We start from the raw sequence: 24,428 nt of genomic DNA on the forward strand, positions 1-24,428 counted from the left end.
TTCCCCTTCCTGGTCTGCTGAGTCCGCTCTGCTAGCACAGTGTGCTACTCTGTATTGTAATGTATAAGACCTTTTTCTAACATGTGCTCTGCATAAATCCTGCATAATGTTGTTATTAAAGGAACCGCTAATTTGTTTAGATTGCACATTTTGACCGTTCTCCTCGCCCATGGCTGAGTAAAACAGAAGAGTAGAAGAGATTTAAAACCTGTATTGTTCCAGCAATAAACTTGGAAAAACGCATTGATAGATTAGGGTATTTGCTAAAAGTTTATGCATGTCTCTTAATTAACAATGTTATTTGGTGCTTGAAAAGCGGCATATTGCAAAACCTTTCCACAGTTGCCAGCAAGTGGGTTTGGTGAGTGTGCCTCTAAAGAGCAACAGAGGAGAAACTGACTGGGCTACCATGGGAACAGATCATAAGATTTAAATAGTCATCTGCGCTCATCAAGATTTCCAGTGGAGTCGGTCGCGCGGGCCATACTGCAGCTCCTCACTTACGCAACACCCCCGCTCCAAATGGATGTGGCTGCCAGTTATTCACTACCTGAAAGCAAGACACTGAAGTTTGGATTGAAGGTTGGGCTTGTATCTTGTGCTTTCAAAAAGGGGTTCACCCTATGTTTTCCTTTCAAGATATTTACCTAAAATGCATTTGCAAAACGTGTTTTGTATTTCCGTACTTAGCTCAGAATTTTTCTTTGGTGTATGTGCGCGAAAGCCATCAGACATAAATTTTTTCGTGACAGAGGACTGTGGGTGCTATTCCATTGATTTGGCCTGATAGAGCGCAGGCTCACCTGCTCGGGATTTTACCATACTCACCTGGGCCCATAAACACATACTGCTAATGGCAATGTAAATGACAATGCCATTTATTTATCTGTTTTCAAAACGAATACACAAATACAAATTTTGTCATTTACAATGCCAATAGCTCAAACTTTTCCAAAGGCGAAACCATTGCATTGTAAATGCTTGTTTAAAACTAGATTCCAAGGGCGATCAAAGATGGGGAGACTTGTGTGGCTCTCACCTGGTTTTTGTACCTAGAATCCATTGCAAACCTTAATCTTTAACTCAAAAATAAATTTTACTCACTTTTCTGTGATGGAAATACCTTGCATGGATCCCAAAAGGCTTTCTTACCAACAGTGCCCTGCAAACCTCAAACTTTGCTAGCAATAACATATGTTCCTTATATTTCTGTGATGGAAACAACCAGAATTCCCTGGAATCCACAACATTTTGTATCACCCAACATGACCCTACGTGTGCCAATTAAAATATTGCACCACTTGTGTTGCTGGGTCTAGTGCCCTGGACAGGAACAGATCAAACCAGAGTCAATGCGAGCGGACTCCCATTGACTTCTATTTGATCCATTCCTATCATGGGCACTATGCCAAGCCACTAGTGGCACAGCATATTTATCTGCGCAGGTGGAGCAACGCTGGATGGTAAGAATTTGGGGATTCCTGCTGAATCCAGAAGTTTCCATCACTGAAATAATGTAAGGAAAATGTGTGGCCCACCCATACTAGTGAGCTATAATTTCTATCGAGAGGCTTGGCAGAATGCTGTGTGGTAGAACATTTCTGGGTCCCCGCAGATTCCAAAAGGTTTCCTCATAGAAATGTGAAGAAAATGTGTGTGGGGGGGGGGGGGGTTGGTCAACTTTTGAGGTTTGCAGGGCATTGTGGGTTAGAAAATGGTGTGGTAATAGAGGCGAAGCATACCACTCTGAACTCCCCCACCCCTGCTCCAGTCCCGAGTGTCTAGTGGGCTTTCTGACTTCTGGTGGGAAAATTAAAGGTAATCACCCCCATCTACCCGCAGGGAGGCAGAATGGCTGCCTGCTTTGTTTTTGGAGTGGGGTATGGCCATGCCCATTGTGGACAGCCCCACCACCTGTATTTCTTTATTTAAAAAAAAATCCTGGTATCTAGTGGGCTTTCTGACCCCTTCACCCGAACCTCTAAACATGACATAAAATCAGCGATCAGATACAATAAGAAGTCTGGTATCTGGAGAGGCTTCATGACAAAACTATCAAGCTAAAAGTCACATCGGTTTGTTGTGACAGACCAGCCCCAGCCAGTTTGTACCAAAAGCACATAGAAGGGTTCTTCAGCCCGTCACTGCCCATCATTCCCGGACAGGAGCTGAGATAGAGATAGAATAGCTTAACAGCTATTTGTTACTGAGAAATCGTGTGCAATCCATCTCAAACTCAATTCATAGGCTTGCTATTTTTCTACTTCTGCAAAATGTTAGCATAGGTCTTAGTAGGATGTTAGTGTGCTAGTAACTTGCTAACCATATTACAAATTATCATATTGTTTTCACTGGTGATGTCACGTAAAATGTTAGTTTCTCATTCTGTGTGTTTAACCTTCATTTTGTATGCACTAGACTTGGGTACTAGAAATACATGTTTTAAAACTTTATCCTGTGTTTCTTAGGGCCATTTGAGTGTTCTTTATTTAAGAAACGGGGTTTGGATTGCTACTGTGTCCCTGAACGTATCTAAAGAGACTAATCATGACCAGAAAATACCACCCGCACAGTATGCTTGGTGGTTTTTGTGTGGGTTGCTGTCCAATTTGAGTTCTAATTCGTGTTGTTGCATTGTATTAAGTCCTTGCATTTGGGGTTTAAAAATATGATCCCTCTCCTTAAAGGACCCCTAGATCGTGGCAGCCCAATATCTATTTTTTTTAAGTTTCTCTGAACACCTTAACCATTCGAATGACTGTTTACTACACCCGTACACTTCCCTCAACCCTTAAAACTGTAATAACCTTTTATTACCCCGTACCCATCCCTGAACCTTAGTAACCCCTTACTATAACATTCCATACCATCCCTGAACCCTGCAGCCCTGCCAAGTGTCTCATGTTAGAATAAAACATTTATGGTAATTTTCCTGCATTACCGTAATGCCTAAGATTGTCACGCACAAGAACCATGTCCTGAAGTGCGATAAAGTTGTGTAGTTACAGTTTCTCGCTTTGCTGGGATGGACGCATAAAAGCTGAGCTTGTTTTTCAATGGCCACAAGATGGCGCTAGTGTACAACGGGAGGTAGGAATCTCAATATATTATGACTTGGAAATATCCTGCTATCACAGAAACTCATATGCAAGCCAAACTTCAGAGATTTGAAGACCGAAACCCAAAACCTCACACCTGCCAAATTCATATTTTTTTAAAAACATCCCCTGCTCAAACCATGGTATTAAACAGATGTGGATGTCCACCTGCAAAACAAAGCCTTTAACCCCTTGCGTGCTTCGGACGTCCCCCAGCCATCCGATATCACGGTGGCGTGTGCGGAGGACAGCCGGGGTCCGTCCGAACCCGCCCACTCATTAACTCGCCCACGCAGCTCGGGAATTCGCGCAGCGCGCAAGGGGTTAACATGCCAAAAAAACAGGGTCAGTCTAAACTGCAGAAAAAGATGAGCCCAATTGGAGAACTGTTCAGGGAGAAGATTTCCCCCCTGCTCGGGCCCCACTCCCATCCGCTAGTTACCCTCTGGTCCCACGTGGCAGAGAGCCTGGGCAGACTATGTCAATTGATCATGATCTGATCGTGCCATCAATTTGATTGGTTGCCAGCTAGGGATGCTCAAGCTTGCTAAAGCAGGGAATCTATGTTTGATGTATTGTTTCTCTGATGCTCTGCCCGGCAACAGGTGTCTGAACTAGACTGTGGGCTGTACCATGCTGCTACTAAGTGTAGTATTTGACATTATCCTCTTCACGAGAAGGTGCACTCAGTCGTTGAATGTCACTCTCAATTACACTGAAATTATGAAAATGTTACTCATAAGCAATCTGAAACCTTGGCAGTCATGAACCCGTTACTACCACTTACTATCCCCTACCCTTATCCATCCCTCAACCACAAACATTCTTGTAACCCCATACCCTTACCCAAACCTAAGAAAGACCATAGTATCCATTATAACCACTTCCCCTTATCCAGTCCCAAACCTGTACAACCCTGGACCCATCCCTAAACCCTTAGAACACCTTACTTCCATTTAATTCCCTTATAAGCACACATGTCTGTGTGATAGACTCCCATGTTTTAAAGTGGCAGAATATGACATGCCTGGTGCTTACCTGCGTGGTAACTGCTGCGTTGTAAAAGCAAAGCATGGTACCCAAAATAAGCACCTGAGTTGCGGCAGAAGAATACATCGAAACAACTAGTAGTATTAGGTGAGGGGTTAGTACTCCACTGGAGTGAGACAAGCTGTGATTGAGAGAGTCTAAAGCCAATGGTTGTAAGAGTCTGGGGGAAGAAAACCAGTGATTGAAAAGTACGAACCCAACCCCTACTCTGAGTATTGTTAGCAGTAGGTCTGATAACTGGGTTGTCTAAACCCTGATATAAAAATTAGTGTTCGGCTGTGAACTATTTTTGCTATTGCAGAGTTCAGGAAGTTTATTGCTTATATTAGTTCCTTGGTGCCAGAAGGACTTGGTACTAATGCTGTTTTGTTGGGACTACTGTGGAAACCTGTCTTCCCTATTTATAAAGTTTGTTAAAATATGTTTATCTTTTAACAGATGACAATGACATATGTCTGAGGCAGAGCCTTTATGATTGGTGTAACCTTATAGAAATGTCTGGCGCTTTAGGGTTTCTAACCTGAGTCGTAGCTCTAATGTTGGAGTCTCTGAGCGGGATATATTAAAATCTGTGATTTTTCTACCATGTCTCCTCCAATTAGATTGTCAACCATATTACTGAAAATCCTAGTAATTGGTAAGCTGTACAGATAAAAGCATGGTGAACATAGAAGGGAGGAATTAAGTTCTAAACATTTTGGAAAATGATAGTTCATGTCAAATTCCACTCCCATTTTTTCTAATTTGATTTTTTTATTTTAAATTCTAATTACCTATAAAACCTCTGCTTCCTTATAATTTTTGAAAGCTATTGGATGGTAAAACAAATACAATATTTGCCCACTTTTTCCCTACATTTTGTTGGAGAGGTAACACATGCACTCCTTTATGACCCCATCATCTTCACCCCCACCGTTCTTTGGAAGTATCTCTGCTCGTCTAGAATGACATCAAAGTATTGGAAAATAATTGAGTGCAACCTCCGAACTCCCTGTATAACCTGTTGCTTGTAAAGTATTTGAAAATTGTCTCGTATAGTACACAATTTTGTGTATTGTTTTCAGATATTTCTTGGGAAAACTCCCTGGTCACCCTTGCGAGAGATTGACCTCGCATTGTTAAATATTAGCAGGTTACTTACATCATGACCACTTTAGAAGGTTAGCAATCATACCTCTGGTTAATAATGCTTCAGAACGAACCCTCATCGAAATAGAAAACTGGAAGCTTGATGATTGCGACTTTTACTGCCTTTGGTCCCTTGCCATAACCACCTTTCCAGCGCCAGTCTTGACGAGCAATTGGGTGCATCCTAAAAAATAAATTTCTACTTCCTCCTTACTTGATTTATAGGCTTTTAGCTGCTCTGATATTCACATTTGATCCCACTAAACTGGAAGTCAGTTTTTCACCAACTGCTCTGCATGAAAACTGCATCCCTGGCTGCCTTTAACAAGCATTTGCAATGCAATAGGTTTCGCATTATTAAAGTTTTAGCTATTGGCATTGTAAATGACTGGCTTTTATTTGTTTTGAAAACCTGAAAGCGGAGCCTAAACATGACTTTGCACTTATAATCGTTGCTTAAGAAAAGCAAGGCTGGCAGTAACTGCGCCTCTTTTACTGCCAGCCTTGCTTCTCGTAAGCAGCGATTATAACTTATAGTACAAAGTGTGTGTTTAGGCACCGCTTGCAGGTTTTCAAAACATAAATAAAAGGCACTGTCATTTACAATGCCAATATCTCAAACTTCAATAATGCGAAACCTATTGTATTGCAATAGGTCTCGCAAATGAGACCAGGGGAATCCTGTAGCAGCGACAAAAGAGCGCGCGTCCACATTTCCAGTCCGGCATGCGCGCGCCCATCCCCTGTCACCCTTGAGAGCCAAATCAGCGACAATAGGTCTCTCTGGCGACAGCGCTTTGCGCTGCGTAGCCAGGTACGAGACCTAAAAAGTACAAACTATATGATACTCCTATATTGCCACTCTTCATACACGGCCTCTTTTGATACTGTTGATCACTGTTTATCCTTCAACAGCGATTTACTGAGCGTGATTAAATCCTCTTTAAATGGAACTAAAAATGGTAGTGCTGGCCTCACCTGTCAATGTTCATCTCCTTGACCTGTAGAATTCATGAAGGATTTGTACATTTGTCCCTCTGCTTCATTCCCAACGTTTCACCCAAAGGTCTCACCGCCTTGCGTTGTCACTGTGTGAAAGAGATTAATTGAATACTCCGGATCCAGGGCTTGAAAGATGTTAAAATAGTAGCTGTCAGACTGTCTTTCTAGTAGCTGATTTCTACAACCGGTAGAGACTCTACACCTCTAGATCTTGGTGCATTAAATAGTGAACAATTAAAAGGTAGGCATACATTTTGTAACTGTTGATAAACGGGTGTGTGTTAAACTAATACATTTTACAGCGTGCTGTTGGGCACCATCTTCTGTGACCAATTCATCCCTATTTGCAAAATCCCACCATCTGGAGCCATAGTCGGTGGCTTCTGTTGGCTCCCTTAACCTTTTTAGGTCTCGCCCTAGCGAACGCGCATGAAGCGCGTTCTCGCCGCGAGAACTATAGCTGTCGGCTCAGCCGACAACAAGTGGAGACAAGAGCTGGCCACGCGCAGCGTTTTGCAGTAGGAATAGGTCGCATGCATGAGCTTCTGACGTAGACAGCATGGCAGAAAGAATCGGATCGCAACGCGCGCCTCTCCACGTGACTGACTTTGGAATGCAGGGGGAGTCTGCAGAGGGGTGCGCCGTGCCGATAAACAGGCTGGCTTTGCCTCCTTCCGCCCCCTGTCCTTGTCCTCGTTCCCGCCCCCTGTCCGTGTCTTTGTTCCCTGACGCCTCCCGCCCGCTGTCTGTGTCCTCGTTCCCGGCCGCTGTCTGTGTATTTGTTACGGCCCCCCTCCCGCCCTCTGTCCGTGTCCTCGTTCCCGGCCGCTGTCCGTGGGCTCTTTAAAGTAAATCTGGGCCTGAGGCTTTACACACTGTAGCATGCTGTATGTAAATTAAGTGATTAGAACTTCATGTGGTTAAACCGCAAAACTACATAGGATGCAATTGTATGTAAAGGCTGCCTGGCTTTGACCCAGTTATCGGGCATTTTCGTCCTAATCTTTAACAAGGAGGTCTACAAAATGGAGTAGATTCTGTGGCTAAGAGCAATGTGTTCCCATCTGTGCAAATGTGCTTAACAGTATCCAGGATTCAGTGCACATATTGTTCGTATGCTAGTCATTAAGAATGTTACAAAGGAAACATAATAGCACTACATTTTTAAAGCAGCATGTACATACTGTTGAGTTACCTATGCAGGTATTATTTGAACCGAGCCGGTTAATATATAGACCATCTCTGTAATATTTGTAATGCCTTTAAAAAAAATCAAGATCATTTATCATTCTTTATGTGAATGACTAAGACAAGTTGTTTAATTGAGTTGAACAATTGTTTAAACGTGTTTTATTAATTGTTTTTCATTGTATGTGCTCTCAATGGTCCCCTCACACCCCAGGGCCATGGTGCCCATGCAGACAGTGATGGTAAGAACAAAAATCTGTATTATGCGTGTGTGCAAATATATTATACAGGATAAACGAACACAATTTGCTATGCTGGGTCTAGTGGTTCATGTGTCTTCTATAGCCACCTGTATTTCAGCGCAAGGCCATAGGTTCGAACCCTCACGGCTCCACGCGACCTTTCACCCTTCTGAGGAGGAGTTGGGTATCAATAACACTTGTTATATGACACCACAATGCCCCTATAGGTGAACGTGTGCTCTACATGTATGTTGTATGTAGCCTAGCACGTACACGACTGTGCACAAGATAGCTTCTAGATATTGTTTTATCTACATATTAAAATACTATATTAATAATATTCGGGAAAAAAGTGTTGGTGTATGAGTTGTCATACTTTTCTCTAGTTTTACTCGTTCAGCAGTTTATTTGAAAAGCCGTGTTCAAGCTGCACCATTTCGCATTATATTTTGGGCCTGTCCCTTAGAAAAAAAGGCTATTGGTGGTGAATGTATTTTCAAATGTAAACTCTGATTTAGTTTGACAGTTCACAAGATTAAAGAGCTGCCCCGAATTTTGAAAGCTGCAGGCCATGCGAGCTGAGAAACCCGAAAGCCACACCCAGGAGGTGTGTGCTCGTTTTCATACTGTCTGAAGGTTGTTTTCCTTGAGCGCCTGTTCTGACCCAGTCCTGTAGTCGTTCCGCTGAATTTAACCGGAGCGCTTTCTGTACACACCGCTGTCCGTGGGCTCTTTAAAGTTCTGCCACATTTTTTCAGTGCCCGGTCCTATTCTTGATCCCACTCCAACCCTGCCAATCACCCCCTCCGCCCTCATGTTGTTCGTTTCTCTGGAGTGCTGCCAATGTCCAGGCGGTGCCCCCCTCCCCCACCCTCCTTAAACTTGGAAACCCCATGGAAGGTACTGGGTTGTGACGTCACTTCAGCCACGGCCTGGCTCATTTGCTCTGAGCCAATCTGCCCCCAGGGGTTAGTTTCTCAGGGGTGCTGCCCTCTCTGGTATTGATTCCAGTGTCTAGGTGGCCTGACCCCTCCACCCACACCGTAAAGTTGGAAACTCCAAAGGTGATGGGACACAGGGTGTTGTCTCTCGACTGAGGGATACAGGTTGACTTGTCCACCGCCTCTCACGCACTGCACAGCCACCGTAGACCTCTAGCACCCTGACGCTCTCCTCTAGGGGCTGCCCTGAGCTTGGCACTGTCTTCATAGCGTCGTCACCAGGCAGCGTGGAGGACTGGGGGCACTAGAGGTGAAGTACTTGTGTGCAGCTGCAAGAAGACGGACGCCATACCAGGCAGCCCACAGCATCTGTGAGTGTGCCCGGGAAGCGGTCTCATCCGGGCACCCACACAGACAGGTTTTCTTTAGCGTGGTTTTAAGTACTCCCACCTGTAGCATGGTTTAAAGCGCTCTCACCTTTAGCGTACTTTTTTGCACTCTCACCTATAGCGTGGGTTTAAGCGCTCTCCCCTCTAGCATAGTTTCAATACTCTCACTTGTAGTGTGGTTTTAAGCGCTCTCCCCTGTAGCATGGTTGTAAGCGCTCTCGCATGTAGCGTGGTTTTAAGCGCTCTCCCCTGTAGCATAGTTTCAAGTACTCTCGCCTGTATCGTGGTTGTAATCTCTCTCATGACTAAGCTGGGCCTGAAGTTCACGATCACGAGGCCACATGTGCAGACACCGACAGGAAACCACTAAAAACTCATCACTTCTGTGTGTGAAAGAACACGTCTGTCATTGAAAAGTTCCTGTTCTGTATTCAGCGTTTTGCTCTCTCCATATCTCGCCCTTTTCAGCTCATTGTAAGGCGCCTTGACACCTTATGATGCAAAGGCGCTACGGAAACCGTTAAATAAAACTAATGAATATGATATACTTTCACTGTAATGTAGAACGTGACAGCCCCCACAAAATGTGTTTAGTTTCATCTTAAAATTTTACCACACAAATTTATTAGTAATTTTGGACAACATCATTATACCATATAAAACAAGCATTTGCAATTCAGTAGGTCTCGCATTTACCCGAGTTTAAGCTATTGTCTTTGTAAATGACAATGTCTTCTATTTATGTTTTAAAAACCAAAATAAAAGGCATAGAAATTTACAATGCCAATAGCTCAAAATCGTGTAACTGCGAGACCTATTGCATTGCAAATGCTTGTTTAACTAAGCAGGAGCTTTAGGAGAAAAGGTCATGTTGAAGATCAGGACCAAGACTTGGGCATGGAAGGTAGAGTAGAGCCAGATCAAGACAGAAAATAGCATTTTAGAAATAGAATTCACAAAGTATTGAATTTTCAATAAAATACATTTTGTCTCCTAGTTCTTTTTAAGCAGTCAACAGTCTCTGTAATCACTCACTACACTGCCCACACATAGTAAAAATCTACATATTAGCTGAATCACTAAAAGTCTATTCGCGCTCCCTATACAATTCCCCATCACGCATAAGATTCTGCTTAAGTGTCAGCTCTCTGCTTGGAAACAGATGCCAGTCTGTTCCTACACAACTCCCCCCAACTTTGCACAGTCCCTCAGATCAAATATTGAAAATGTGTCCAGAGTTTTGAAAATCAGCGTTCTTAATACCTTGAAACTATTTAATAACAATGTTCCCTCCAGCACTGGGACTGTTTTACCCTAATTTTAGGTCCACTCCAGTGGCTCCAGAATCCAAAAGAAATAGGTTTCATAGACAAGACCCCTTAGACGGAGTACTTTAGTAACAGAGTTCTTTTCCAAAATAAACATCTAACCCTACTAGGCCCATCACTTTGTGAAAATAAAAAATCTGTGAAATTTGGACTCTAAGCAATGTACTTTTTTAATAGTCCTTTTTTTTTCATCTACACCAAGGCCAATGAATCCTGCAAATGTAATGGCTGGAAGAACCCAAACCCACAGACGGCTCCACGGATGGATCTACAGCAGCCTGCAACCAGCCTCAGTGAACCCTGTCGCAGCTGTGGTCACGCACTGGGTAAGCGTACTGTGACAATTTCTTCCCATTCTGATGAAGGTCTTGAGTGAATCGTAATACAAATATTCTACAGGATAAAACTTACAGTAGTCGACATCTAGTAAACATTCAAGTTTTAGATTCTTTAAATTGGTATCCACTTTTTCTCACTAGCTGACCATGTTTCCCATCTGGAGAATGTTTCTGAAGATGAGATCAACCGGTTATTGGGAATGGTTGTCGATGTTGAGAACCTCTTTATGTCGGTCCACAAGGAGGAAGACACTGACACCAAACAGGTGTATTTCTATCTGTTTAAGGTGAGCCTTCACACAGCACAGAAAGGAGGATTTTGCATTATTGCACTAAATGTTTTCTCACAGAGAACTTTACAAATGCATGCATCCATTTGGTCATCTGGCATGCCCTTAGCATATGTACAGCAGATTTTCCCATTACTGTGACATTGGCATGCTTTCTTATTGAGTACTCTTTACGTTAGTCCAAGCTATTCATTACACACTTGTTTTTGTGTTGAGTTATTAGAGATGACAGAAATATATAATTCAATAATAGTTTGTGTTGGTAATGTGAGAGTAAAATTGCTTTGATCATGCTAACAGTTGTTGTAGTCTTTTTTTTTTTTTTATGCAAGAATGCTTTGTTTCATTGACCTGAGTTTTTGGTTTTCCACAGCCTCTTGTATGCAGATTTGTGTCATTTATTATTTATTTATTTATTTGCATGTTTATATAGCGCTGTGAATAAACTCCTGTAGGAGTATCTCCGCGCTGGTGACAACCGGTGGAGAAACTGGGAAAGGAAGCCATGAGGTTAAAATTGTACCAGTAGAACTACTATAATCCAACAGGATATTTGGTTAAAATGAGCTAAACAGAAAAGTTTTCAAGTATTTTCTGAAATGAAGATGATTACGGCATTGTCTCAGCGAGAGCGGGAGTGAATTCCAGAGGTTAGGACCTACCACGGACAGAGCCCTACCACCTAACCTTGATTTAGTTATCTTAGGAACGCTCAACAACAGCTGTTCACTGGACCTAAGGGTACGGGTAGGGACGTATGGAACACATTTACTGGCCAAATACTCTGGTCCCAGTTCATTGAGACCTTTATGGATAATACAGCAAGTCTTAAACTTCACTCGTTGCCGTATTGGCAACCAGTGTAGTTTGTGCAGTAACGGTTTAGAAGGGGATCTAGGTGGTTCATTAAGCACCAACCTAGCTGCTGTATTTTGCACCACCTGCAGGCGATCCAAAACCTCTTCGTTTGCTCCTGCCAGGAGACCATTGCAATAATCAAGGCGGCTGATAACAAGAGCCTGAACTAAGGTTTTCCTGTAGGAGTCAGGGAGGAAAGGAAAAATCCTACGGAGGAGACCTATTACGTGGAAACAAAATCCTACGGTAGTGATGACATGTTTCATGGTCAGCTCCGGTTCCAATCTGACTCCCAGGTTCTTGATTATTGTTTTGGGCTCGGAAACTGGGCCCAAATCAGGAGGCCACCAGTCAGGAGACCACTGGACCCTAGCTTCACCGAAAAGCATCACCTCCGTTTTTCCAACGTTGCATTGGAGAAAGTTGGAGGACATCCACCTTGCAACTGCCTTCATCCCATCGGAGAAAGATTGTATAATCTCTGGGGTAAGATGTTTAAAAGGGAAGAGCAGCTGAAACAATGAGTAGGATTCAGTGATGTACGAGTGAGTGTCTGGTGTGTTTTATGTGGTCTATATACTGAATATTTCAAAGATATATTACATAATACTCTGGTGCGGGGGAAGTCTGTCAAGTTTGTTGCTCTTTACCAACTCTATTGCATGGTGCCATGTAGAGAGCAAGGGGTTGTCACTGCGTCTAGCAAGTGTGCCTCCCAAAACAGATTAATTAGTACAGTAGTTTGAAAGGTGGTTATGCAGCTTTTGGGTGTACTGTGTTAGCCGAGTATGGTATCTGTTGTTATAATAGAAACAAAAGGAAGCAGATGAGTATTCCATAATGAATATAGAGTAGTTTATTTTGTTGTTTTGTTTTGCTTCACACAGGCTCGCAAGAGATGAATACTTAGCGATGGCGGTGCATTGTTGTGTGTTGCAAATATAGAGAGAAAATTGGACAAAAGTATTATAGAAAAGCTCAGATTTGAGGCGTTTGTGACACAACTGATGAGGACAAATTTTAGACGTGCACACACGAGGACTGCTTTTCTTCCTGTGAGTGACCAACAAGAGGACTGAAAACCCTTAAATATTTTGAGTGCAGGGCCATGGCTGGGGCACTATGCATGAACTCTGTATGTAAATATTTTTGGCCTTGTTTTTAGAGTTTCATATGCAGCACGCCTTGATGCAATTGCTCACTTTCAGTCGCAAGAGTATTTTCAGGTTGCATTGCAGAGACCCAACATTACTATTGTTAGACTCGGCTTCCTGGGCACCAGGACACTCAGGGGTAACTGCGCTCCAATCGCATCAATTGGAGTGTTCCCTCACTGGTGTCCTGGGGCCTCAGTACTAAGGGACCCAAAACTGGATAACCAAGTACTCCTCTCCAGCACTTGACTCTCGCAAGGTAGCGAGACAGAGCAGTCCAAGGCTTACTCAAGGAGGTGAGGTGGGGTTAGACATTCAGAATACAGTGTAAACCGTACCACCAGCAGATAAACTCAATGTTCAGTCAGTGCTTTACTTTTTATAAAAGAAAAGCACTTTAATACACAGAAGATAATTATACTACACATAAAACTAGGATAAACAGTGAAAACCAGAAGTCTCTGCAACCCTCTGGGACAGAGTTCTGACCCCAAACAGTATTATAGCGCCTAGACGCCAAGCATTATAAAAACACAGTAAGCATTGCATATTACAGATCATGTTACACAGGGCTGCTCTCATTCACTAGAGCCTTGATACCAAACTTTGTATTGAAAGGATATAGTTTCAGCATATGATGTGAAGTCAAATGTTCTTGATCAGCCCCATAACCCCCCACCCAAAGCAACAGAAGTGACCTCCCGTTGTGAGTGAGGACACCGCTCTAGTGGTGTCAGGGATCTGATCATAGGTGCCTGATATCTTGGCACAGTTTACTGGAGTCTCACTAGTCCAGTAGCCACTGGCTAGCTGTAGGAGGGTAGTGGCTGGGCAGAGTGCCAGTTCACCCTGATACCCTCAGAGATCACAAAAAGAAAGGTGGGGGCCTGCTTTACTGGCCTCTATTCCCAGTTACTGCTTGTACAGGCTCCCACAGCGCAAGGGAGGAGCCTAGAGGGGATTTGATCTCACCTTCAAAGTCTAGAATCAAGCTTCCTCCTCTCTGGCTCTCGTCATGGGCTGCAAGCTTTTTTCCACCAGCCTCTGTTATGTGCTGTAAGCTTCCTTTCCACACCTTGGGTGATGTGCCGCAAGCTTCCTTTCCACACCTTGGGCAGCTGTCTGTAATTTCTTTGGTCCAAAGCGAACGCTCCTCCAAGCCTCACAGAAACAGCTGCTCCTTAATGTTGCTGATGCCTTCCTTTCAGACGCAGTGAACAGAGTCTTATCTTCTGTCTTCACACTGCGGGGTCACGGCTGACTAACTTCAGAGGGCTCTGGTGTGGCCGCTCGTCGGTCATAGACCAGTCTTGAACAACAGCTGACCACTCAGGCCAGACTTTTATCACCTCTGATAGGCTCATCCAATCAGAGGGTCTGCTACTTTTGCATCCTGAATACACCTCCAATCACAAACCACTCACCGCGTGTTCAATGCATGGGTCAAGCATGTACCAGGTCCCTTTCTGTATCAGGCTGTGCAACTCCCTAGAGAGGAATTTTAACCAGGAGGCTCTGGCCAGTGGGGGAGGGTCCTGTCCACACAGTTAGTGCAGCTAAACCCAGATAAGAGCCGAGTGTCTCCCCCAGTCCACCAGGCCTTTCCAAGGAAATAGGGAGGGGCGCGGGGGAGCTGAGATGTCCAGCAGAACAGCTCGCATTCATCACACTGGCTCAAATCCCCATTCTTTCCCTGTACACCCACGGGCTCTCAAACACACATCAGTCAGACAAAGGCAACAGGCCCACAGGCATGGCAAACTGCACAGACTTGGTCAGGAGGGTGCCTATGGACTCACCCCTCCTAACTATAGATTTATTGCTGCCACCACTGTCCGTCTACCACAGCCTTAATAGAGAGGGCAGTAGCCACTCTCTGAAAAATAGGGGTGCACTAGGTATGCCCCCTCGACCTAGGAGCCAAGCTCTAGGGTCTCAATCCATGTAAACAGGGAGACCCTCAGTGGACATGTATGATTGTCATGCTCACTGAGGTAGGGAACTAGAAACTATACAGTAGCTTTTGATTGACTTGCCTGGAGATTAGCATAAGGCAGGGGAAGCACTCTCTCCAGAGACATGCAGGAGACTTCCCGTCCAAACACTTATCAATAAATCTAACTTTTCCGATTTTAACTTTACTTTCAGTCACCAAAAATTTGCAAAGTATATGGATAATTGGATGGCAGATTCTAGTGTAGATAACTTGTTGAAGTGGGTCCTGTTTAGCAGATTTGGAATGATGAAGCAAAGCCTCCATTTTGTTGGAAATGTTCTTGCATGCAGAACGTATAGACCAGAATAAAGTCATGATCTGACCACTGGTCTGCGCAAATACATCTGTGCCCTGTTGGAGTGGTAATGGAACATCAAATGTGAGAATACTGCCCGAACAGTGTTGCATTCATCGAATGCACTTATAGATGCCATAAAGAATATTGATTCACCAACTTAGTTTAGGTCACTTCCAAAATTATATTGAGTTCAAACAGATAGCTGTTACAACTTGTACAGTATCGCTAGGCAATTATTTATTTCACTGAGTGCTCTACATGGAATAATATTTGCGATGCTCTTCTTAACACCTCTTCTCCCACCCCATAATCTTCATTTATTCCTGTTTCGCCTTCATATAGGTAACTCGAGTGATGCAACTTAGTCTTTTATTTATTTACAGCTGTTACGGAAGTGCATACTGCAGATGAGCAGTCCTGTGGTCGAGGGGTCTCTTGGCTGTCCTCCATTCGAAAAACCCAACATAGAACAGGTAACAAGGAAGATTTGGGTACTGTTCTTGGTCTTCCATCTTTAAAACATTTCGTTTTTTTGTTTTTAGTGTTTTTTCTAATTTGTTAGACTTCTCTGCATGTATGATATTTCTTTTGGCTCACACGCTGTGTAAATGCCATCTCTCATAAGTGGTGTATTCTTATCTTCGTGTTAATGGTGTTCAGTTCACCAACCCTACATAAGAAGACTTCATTTTTAAGTAAAATTGATGAGATGTTGCATTGCATTCATTTAGTGGTCCCTATATGTGAATAATATACACAAGAACATTAATCATACACTTAATAAGTGGTATGTCTTCTGTCCATCCGGACAGGAATTTTATTTTCCATTAAATACAATTAAAGTGTTTTTCTTAAAAAAATGTCAAGCGGGCACAGCCGTGACCCTCAACATACAAGACACAACAATGAAGTAAGTGGCAAAAAAGGACAAAGCAGGAAATATGTCTGCGCACTTGTACTCAGTAAAACAGACTTGAAATATTCAAAGAACCACACCATTGCACTTTTCTCAATGTTACATAAATGATTTGCATATGGGGTTTATAGTCGACGACGTTTCGTTGCCTTTTTTTAAAATTGGGGCATTATCATCAGGACAAAAAATATCAACATTGTTGTCTTGAGCACGAATAGTAAGTACTAAGCCTTTTCGTTACATTTAGTGGTAACTGTATGGCCAACAGTGGAAGGTTCCATACACTCGGGACCGCTTTATTAAGCTATCTGATATGCCGGGTTTGAACCTCGACTGTAGGGCCTCCGGTTCCTGGATACCCGGAAAGAATTATCAAGCACGACTCGGTCGGATAGAATAAAACGCGAGGAGCACAAGGCAGCACACATGGAAACAGCAAAAACTGGGAGAAATAAAGCATCCTCCTCGTTTTGCTAAATTAAGACCAGGTTTTTCCTGGTCTTAACTTTGGCGCAGCCTCCTATTTTCGCTGCCCTTTTAAAAAGGAGTCGGCGTCAAAATCAATGTGTGTTGCGGTGGAACGCCCACCGCAACACCCACTGCCCACCCCTTGCACGCTAAGCATTGTGTGAAAGGGGGCCTTATTTACAAGGCAGCATTAAGCCACTTTATGTGGTTTAACGCTACCTTGTAAACAAGGCGAAGCCCCTATCGCCAAGGAAACATCGCAAAAAGTGACATTCCCTTGGGGATAGGGGCTTGTAAATATTCCCCTAAAATCCTTAGTAATTCGAGTCTTTGTTTTGTGTGCACACGTGTGTTTATTTTTTTCGAATTACTGTTTTAATGTTTGACATTTAAATCCTACAAATTTCTTGAGGGGCCCCAGGCTTCCAGTGGTGACTCAATGGGGTCCACAGGAGTCAAAGTTTTGGGAACCACTGCCTTAAGGTATATGTTTGCAGAAGAAACAACAGATCTTACTTTTCCTCTCCCTAGAAAATTCAGTGGGTTATAAAAAAAATGTTCTACGACCATGTAGTTCTTTGCTGTTTTATTCCAAAACATAATCCTGTTTCCAGAGTTTTTGGGCAATCATGATGTTGAAGTTCAGTGCATGCTCAAAGTTATTTAACTTTATAGTCACTTTTGGACATAACTCACTCTCTCACCACTAAGGTATGATTGTTCTCAGGTAGGATTGTAATTTGGAAAGAACACATACCCTCACCTCTGAGGTATGATTGTTTTGAGGGTGAAATGGAAGAATTTTCTAAAGCAGGTGCAACACAGCGAATCTGCACATACTGTGGATCAGTTTTTTCCTGAGAGCAAGTTCCATTGTAATGTTTCCATATTGATATCAGCCATAAAACCTTACCTTTTGAGTAGTGGGGGCCTTAAATCATATGCCTTTGTTGTCGCCTATGTTTACACTTCTCCCTCTATTGGCAGACATTCTTGGTTTTGTCACACAAGTGTGCTGAGACTCCAATCAGATTAGTGGGAGGCTAGGCCATTGCTGCCTTGATTGGCAGATCAATTAATAAAGTTATGATCCAGGGGGGTTAGTAGTAGTAATGACCAATTGTCTGACCTTAGTCACTAAAAAAGAACGAGGTTATGTCAATCAAAAATGTAGAAACTGAATTTCTCTCTTATAATTATGTATCTTATAATATAATGCTCATCGAGTTACTACGCGCTTTATAAAACCATTAAATAAATAAATAATAATAATTATCCTGATCAAACAGAAATAGTTCTACAGTATGTCAAGAGATCATAGACCCCTGTTAAAGATGTACCGGTTTTCAAGCAGTTTGTGAAGGGGTATAGTAAGAAAATATTAAGACATTTTCTTTGGTATGCATGAAAATTTCCATTATTGTGTTATCAATTTTGGTTTCGGAATAGTTTAACTCATAGAGAAGGATGCTTTGCACAAAATGCATTGGGCGTTTGCGTAGAGAATGATTTTATATGCCTAAGAAATGCTCTGGACTTAATTTGGTAAATGTTTTTCAAAGGAAAACAAAAATAGCATTGGGGTTTAATTTGATTTTAATCAAAGCCTTTGCAAGGTGGACTGATTAGAGTTCTCTGATTGGCTTCTTTGCTTAGAAAATATTGGCCATTGAACTATCAATGAAGATGCCCATCGTATTATCACAGAACATGGCCGGCTCGTTTTACTATGACCTATGCAAATTCTACAGATTAAATGTCTTATTATTGCAATCCAATATGTGGGCTTCATATTATGTCTGGGCAAGTTATATAAAGTACATTGTACAAATAATAATATAGATATTCACATGTTTACAGTGTATGCTCCACAGTCTTTCCACTAGGTTCGTGCTATATAAATACCACATACATGCTTAAATTTTGTGAGAGCTCATACATACAAGTTTACCAAAGAACATGTTAACTTACCTTGCCTATGTTTCTCTTTTGTTTTGTTCATACTCTCTCTCATTACCATCCCTGTGCCCAACTTTCTTTTTAAAAGGGAGATCTAGATGATGTGATTTTTGGAACAGCTGTGGTTAGGTACTCTGAGGTTTCTGGAGACAAGTAGTCTGTGGGCAGGTTTCATGCCAAGGGACCTCAACGAGCTCAAATCCTGTTTAACCCCTTCCACGCTCATGACGAGCTCAGCTCGTCATGAGGTACGCCTGTCGTACGCTCATGACGAGCTCAGCTCGTCATGTAACGCGGGATTTGCGACTCTTTAGCGCACCGCGGGAAAACGCTTAGCGCGGATGGGGTTAAAGTGAAATGCATACAATGCATTGATGCCAGCCTTGTCTGTTACTTAATTCTGTATCGTCCTCATCTGTTCCCAAATGTTGGCATGTATGCACACCCCACTGTGTTTTTAAAAGTTCCCAAATAATGAGACTCACCAAGGCATCTGTCTAATTACAATGGTTGCATGCAAAGTACAGATAAGATAGCCTCTAAATGTACCTTTCCCTCTTAGAAATATGAGCCATCATTTCAGATTTCTGACTGGTTGATGCATGCTGCATTGTCCTGACTGGGCTTTGCATTTCTGTAGGAGGACCAGATGGCCATTAGTCAGAGCCTGGGTGGTAAAAGACTCTTGCAAGGTTTGTCAGCCCTCACTCGATGCAGTTCCAATGTATGAGTGCTAGGCAGATTCTATCGAGCTGCCCTCCAAACCATCTCTTTCCCTGCCAGGCTGCTCCACACACGTCTTCTGTAAGGGCCAGCGTTTCCCATCATACTGCCCTTCAGACCCTGCCTGCCTTCTCCCACCAGGCCGCTCTGCTCTTCTATTCCAGGAGGGCCTGGTGGGTCCCATCTTGCTACTGTCCAAGCCCTGTTGCTCTTACCCTGCTGGGCTGCTCGTTCTCCTTCTCTGGGAGGGCCTAACGGTTCATCATTATAATCTGCCCTTAAAGGCAAGGATTGGCCTAACTGAGGTTGTGCTCCGGTCTAGTATGATAGTCTGCACTCCCTGGAAAGGTAGGTGTGTTGTAGTAGTGGCTGTGCAACCGATAGCTCTGAGCTGGCAGAGACTGTGCTCCCTGCATGTCTGCTGTAGCATGGTATGTGCTTCTCTGAACCATCTGGTTTGATCAGTTTAGACATGTGCTCCCTGAAGATTGGGCTCTAGTCTGAGAGAGGCTCCGTCAGTCTGGTGGGGGCTGATTTTGAAAAGGTTGTGGTCCTTGCAAGGCTAAGGTTTGGCAATGGTTGTGTCCCTTGCAGGAGTAAGTCTAGCAGGGGTTGCACTTCCCACAGACCTACACTGGTGCTGGGCTCCCAGTCTGCTCACCCCAAAGGACTTTTTCTGGAAGATGTTGTATGCTGGCTACAGAGAGGTTATCTGTGGTTCAGGGCTCTTTGTTGCTCCCTTCATTCTTCTATACCAGATCTTCCCTTCTGCCCAATCTCCCATTCTTTGTGATCTCTACCAGCCTCTGCTCCGAGCATTGCTGAGCCTCTGTTCTGTGAACTCTCTTTCCAGCAACCACCCCTAGAGAGGACAGCACTCCCAGATTCGAGAGCCTGGCTGTGGACTGTTCACACTTAAACATGTCGAAAGAGTGTCTCCAGGTGCTTGCTCACCTGCTGTCGCACTCCCTCCTCCACACTGTCAAGTCAGCTAATCAGAAACTATAGGGTGTGAGAGGGCTGATCCGCGGGCAGCTACCTTACCTGAGCATATTTCGTGTGCCTTATGACCCGAGCATCGTAACAAACTGCTGTATTCATACCTGCTTCTGCATTTTGCATGCCTGTGCAAGATTTTGACACCCAATATCCTGTCTCTTTTCTCTGACATTGGGCATTTCAGACAGATGGAGAAAAAAAAAATACTGCCGGCAGTACAGAATGCTGCGGCTCACCTTATTCTTGGTATTCCCAGACAAGAAACCATTGTCTATCATCTGCAAGATTTACACTGGCTCCCTTATTAAATAACGGATTATTTTCAAGGTGCTCATCTTTTTACACAGCATTTATATAATTGGGCCTGAAGTTCTTGATTAACATTATTGGCAGTACCATCCTCGCACTCTTCATTTTGCGGCTGCCCGTCTGGTCATGGTGCTGAGATTCCATAGGTTGAGTTGTGATTGCAGTTCATTCACGGTCTTTACAATTAAGGAGTGTAATCATTGTCTCCTTTCTTCTCAGGCAATAATGCAAGAATCCTTGTTTAGGAAGGCACTGAAAACCCATCTCTTTTCATTAGTTTAGGGCGATGTGTCATTGATGCACCTTTGCTGTGCCTGCGCTGAGACACTCTCTTTGCAGTAGCCTTACACTTTATAAACTTGTCATTCATTCTGTGTTTGTTGTCTCAATTCACCGTTCATGCAGGCCCTGCTTGCCCTTCAGATACAAGGATATCCCTGCCCCATACTCAGCCCTTTACCTAGACACCCTCGTATTATATATGTCCATTCTGCCTTCGAGTGCTATTCATGCCTTTGAATGCTGCCCTCTGCATGCTCACTTTCACCCTTGGATACTCCTGCTGTATATTGGCCTGTTGTATGCGACCGGGCTTACAGTGTATATACTCATTTTACATTTTGTACCCTAGTGAGCCTAGCTTTGTGCATGGTCTGAGTGCGAGGTTAACGGCGGGGCTACCGGTGAGCAGGTTGGGCTGGTTTGAGAGCCGTGCCTGAATAAGTGCATGTTGATAGGTGTGCCTTTTGTTAGTGTGGGTGAGAGATGTACCTCTGTGAGTGCTGGGTGAGAGGTGTGCATCTCAGAGCAACGTGAGCGGTGTGCCTGAGATTGTGGGGGATTGGGGTTGACGTTATGCTTTGTGTAGATGGTGGGTTTAGCGTTGTTACTGCGTGTGTATACATTGCACCCTGTGACTTTTTGATGAGTGAGCGCTGCTCCTGTGAGGATGGAGTGAGCAGTTTGCATATGTAAGGATACAGTGAGTACATGCCTGAATAAGCACTGTGTGAGCATTGGCTCATCATTGTCTGCTGTGTGTGTTGGGTGAGCATTGTGCCTTTTGAGGGTGAGGTGTGCTGTGCTTGTTTGAGAATAGTGATCACTGTATATGTTGGGTTAGCACTGTGTGTAGAGTGAGCTCTGTCTGGTGTGTAGGAGTATAAATGAACACTGTGATCTGTGTGAGCATAGGGAAAACTATTAGTCTGCTCTGCATAAGTGTAGGCCGTGCCTGTGTGAGCATACTGTGAGCTTCATGATGAGCAGTGTGCATTTTGCAAGTTAAGGGCTGTGAATAACTTTAATGTGCTAACACGTGAAACACAGGCAAAATGCAGCATTTTGCATGCCTTTGTTTGCATGTCTTGGCACATTAAAGCCAGGTCTATTGGCATTGCCAATGCATGTTGAAGTATATAAAATATTTTTGCCTACACTTGACTTCTAAAGTTGTTGGCACTCTACGTCCCTCTTTTGTTTTGTGGTGTCATCCCGCATCTCCAAATAAGCGGATATTCTCACTGCTCTCAGACTTCAGTGTAGATCAGCTGTGCAAACTTTTAATGAATAACGTGAGTGGGTGAAGCCAATCCTTGTGTTTTTTTGTACCCACAAGAAATAGCAAGACTAGTATACAGGTGCCCAGAGCGTAACTCCAAGAGTAGTTATTTGATTGGTTTGGAACACATCTGCGGTAGTATTAAAATCTTCCCCTTAAAAGAACCATTTAGGAACCTTTTGAATACAGTAGAGTTCCTAATTAGGATGTTGAGCAAATGCTTGTCCCATAGCCTAATGTTTCTGAAATTGACCACTTGGCTCGTCTATGGGGATGCTGACGATTCTACCACAAAAATAGCAGGTGGTTATGTAAACACAAGAAGAACAACGTTATTTTATCTTCTGCATGAGGTAAAATTATTATTTACATTTTTCTGGTCTGTTTTTTTCCCCAATCAATCAATCAATCACTGCATTTCTAAAGCACGCTACATACCCGTGAGGGTCTCAAGGCGCTGGGGTGGGGGGGGCGGCTGCTACTGATCGAAGAGCCAGGTCTTGAAGTCTTCTGAAGGCCAGCAGGTCCTGGGTCCGTCGTAGGCTGGTAGGGAGAGCGTTCCAGGTCTTGGCGGCGAGGTAGGGGAAGGATCCGCCGCCGGCGGTGGTTTTCCGGATACGAGGAACTGAGGCGAGGGTGAGGCTGGCAGAGCAGAGGCTGCGGGTGGGGGTGTGGAAGCTGAGTCTGTCGTTGAGGTATGTAGGTCCGGTGTTGTGTAGCGCTTGTGTGCGTGGATGAGAAGTTTGAAGGTGATCTTCTTGTTGAAGGGGAGCCAGTGTAGGCCTTTCAGATGGGGTGTGATGTGGCTGCATCGGGGGACGTCGAGGATCAGTCGTGCCAAGGCGTTCTGGATTAGTTGTAGTCGTCTCAGGCGCTTGGTTGTTGTTCCTGATTAGAGGGCGTTCCCGTAGTTGAGTTTGCTGGTGATGAGGGCCTGGGTGACGGTTTTCATCGTGTCGGGGGGATCCATTTGAAGATCCTGAGGAGCATTCGGAGGGTGTTGAAGCAGGAGGCGGAGACGGCGTTGACTTGCTTGGTCATGGAGAGGGCGGAGTCGAGGATGACCCCCAGGTTGCGTGCGTGGTCGGTGGGTTCCGGGGCTGTGCCTAGCGATGTGGGCCACCAGGAGTCGTCCCAGGCTGATGGGGTGGGTCCGAGGATGAGGACCTCCGTCTTGTCTGAATTCAGCTTCAGTCTGCTGTCCTTCATCCAGTTGGCCACGGCCTTCATTCCTTTGTGGAGATTGGCTTTGGCTGTGTGGGGGTTTTTGGTGAGCGATATGATCAGCTGGGTGTCGTCGACGTAGGAGATGATGTTGAGGTTATGTTGTTGTGCTTCGTGGGCAAGCGGTGCCATGTAGATATTGAACAGCGTCGGGCTGAGGGAGGATCCCTGAGGGACGCCGCAGATGATCTCGGTGGTTTTTGAGCGGAAGGGTGGGAGGCGGACGCTCTGGGTTCTGCCGGAGATGAAGGATGTGGTCCAGGTCAGGGCCTTCTCTTGGATTACGGCCTCATGGAGGTGTGCTGATAAGGTGCGGTGGCAGACCGTGTGGAAGGCTGCTGATAGGTCCAGGAGGATGAGGGCGGCTGTTTCTCCTTTGTCCATCAGGATCCTGATGTCGGTGGCGGCGATGAGGGTGGTCTCGGTGCTGTGGTTGCTGTGAATACCGGATTGGGAAGGGTCCAGGATGTTGTTGTCTTCGAGGTAGCGGGTTAGCTGTTTGTTGACAATCTTCTCTGTCACTTTTGCCGGGAACGGGAGCAGGGAGATGGGCCGGAGGTTCTTGAGGCCCTTGGGGGTCCGCCTTGGGTTTCTTCAGTAGGGCGTTGATCTCGACATGCTTCCAGCTTTCCGGGAAGGTTGCTGTCTTGAAGGAGATGTTGATTGCTTTCCGAGGTGGGGCGCGATGGTTGTGCTGGCTTTGTTGAAAACGTGGTGAGGGCCGGGGTCGGATGGGGATCCGCAGTGGATGGAGTTCATGGTTTTGATGATGTCTTCGTCGCTGACTGTGGACTAGGCGGTCAGGCGGCTGGTGCGGGTGGAGGTCGCGGGGTTGGTGGAGAAGTGTGGCTCAGGGGTTAGAGGCGGCAGACCCGGAAGCTGAGATCGGCCCTGGACCAGGGTTCAATTCCCCGCCTCGGCGGGTCTTGGGCTAAAAATTCCACGGTCTCGATAATTCTCGCTCCGGTG

At 44.4% G+C, this 24,428-nt stretch overlaps 1 protein-coding gene across 1 annotated transcript in view; it reads left to right on the plus strand.

The window, feature by feature from the left end:
- KAT2A (lysine acetyltransferase 2A) overlaps positions 1 to 24,428 on the plus strand; it is a 181,351-nt gene that overhangs the window by 41,116 nt on the left and 115,807 nt on the right. Inside the window, exons 2-4 of the mRNA XM_086924140.1 lie at positions 10,569 to 10,692; positions 10,846 to 10,991; positions 15,684 to 15,773. Coding sequence (XP_086780266.1) covers positions 10,569 to 10,692; positions 10,846 to 10,991; positions 15,684 to 15,773 — 360 coding nt within the window. The remainder of the gene's footprint in view (positions 1 to 10,568; positions 10,693 to 10,845; positions 10,992 to 15,683; positions 15,774 to 24,428) is intronic.

The sequence above is a fragment of the Lissotriton vulgaris genome, chromosome 5 (genome assembly GCF_964263255.1).
Source record: "Lissotriton vulgaris chromosome 5, aLisVul1.2, whole genome shotgun sequence".
Lineage (NCBI taxonomy): Eukaryota > Metazoa > Chordata > Amphibia > Caudata > Salamandridae > Lissotriton > Lissotriton vulgaris.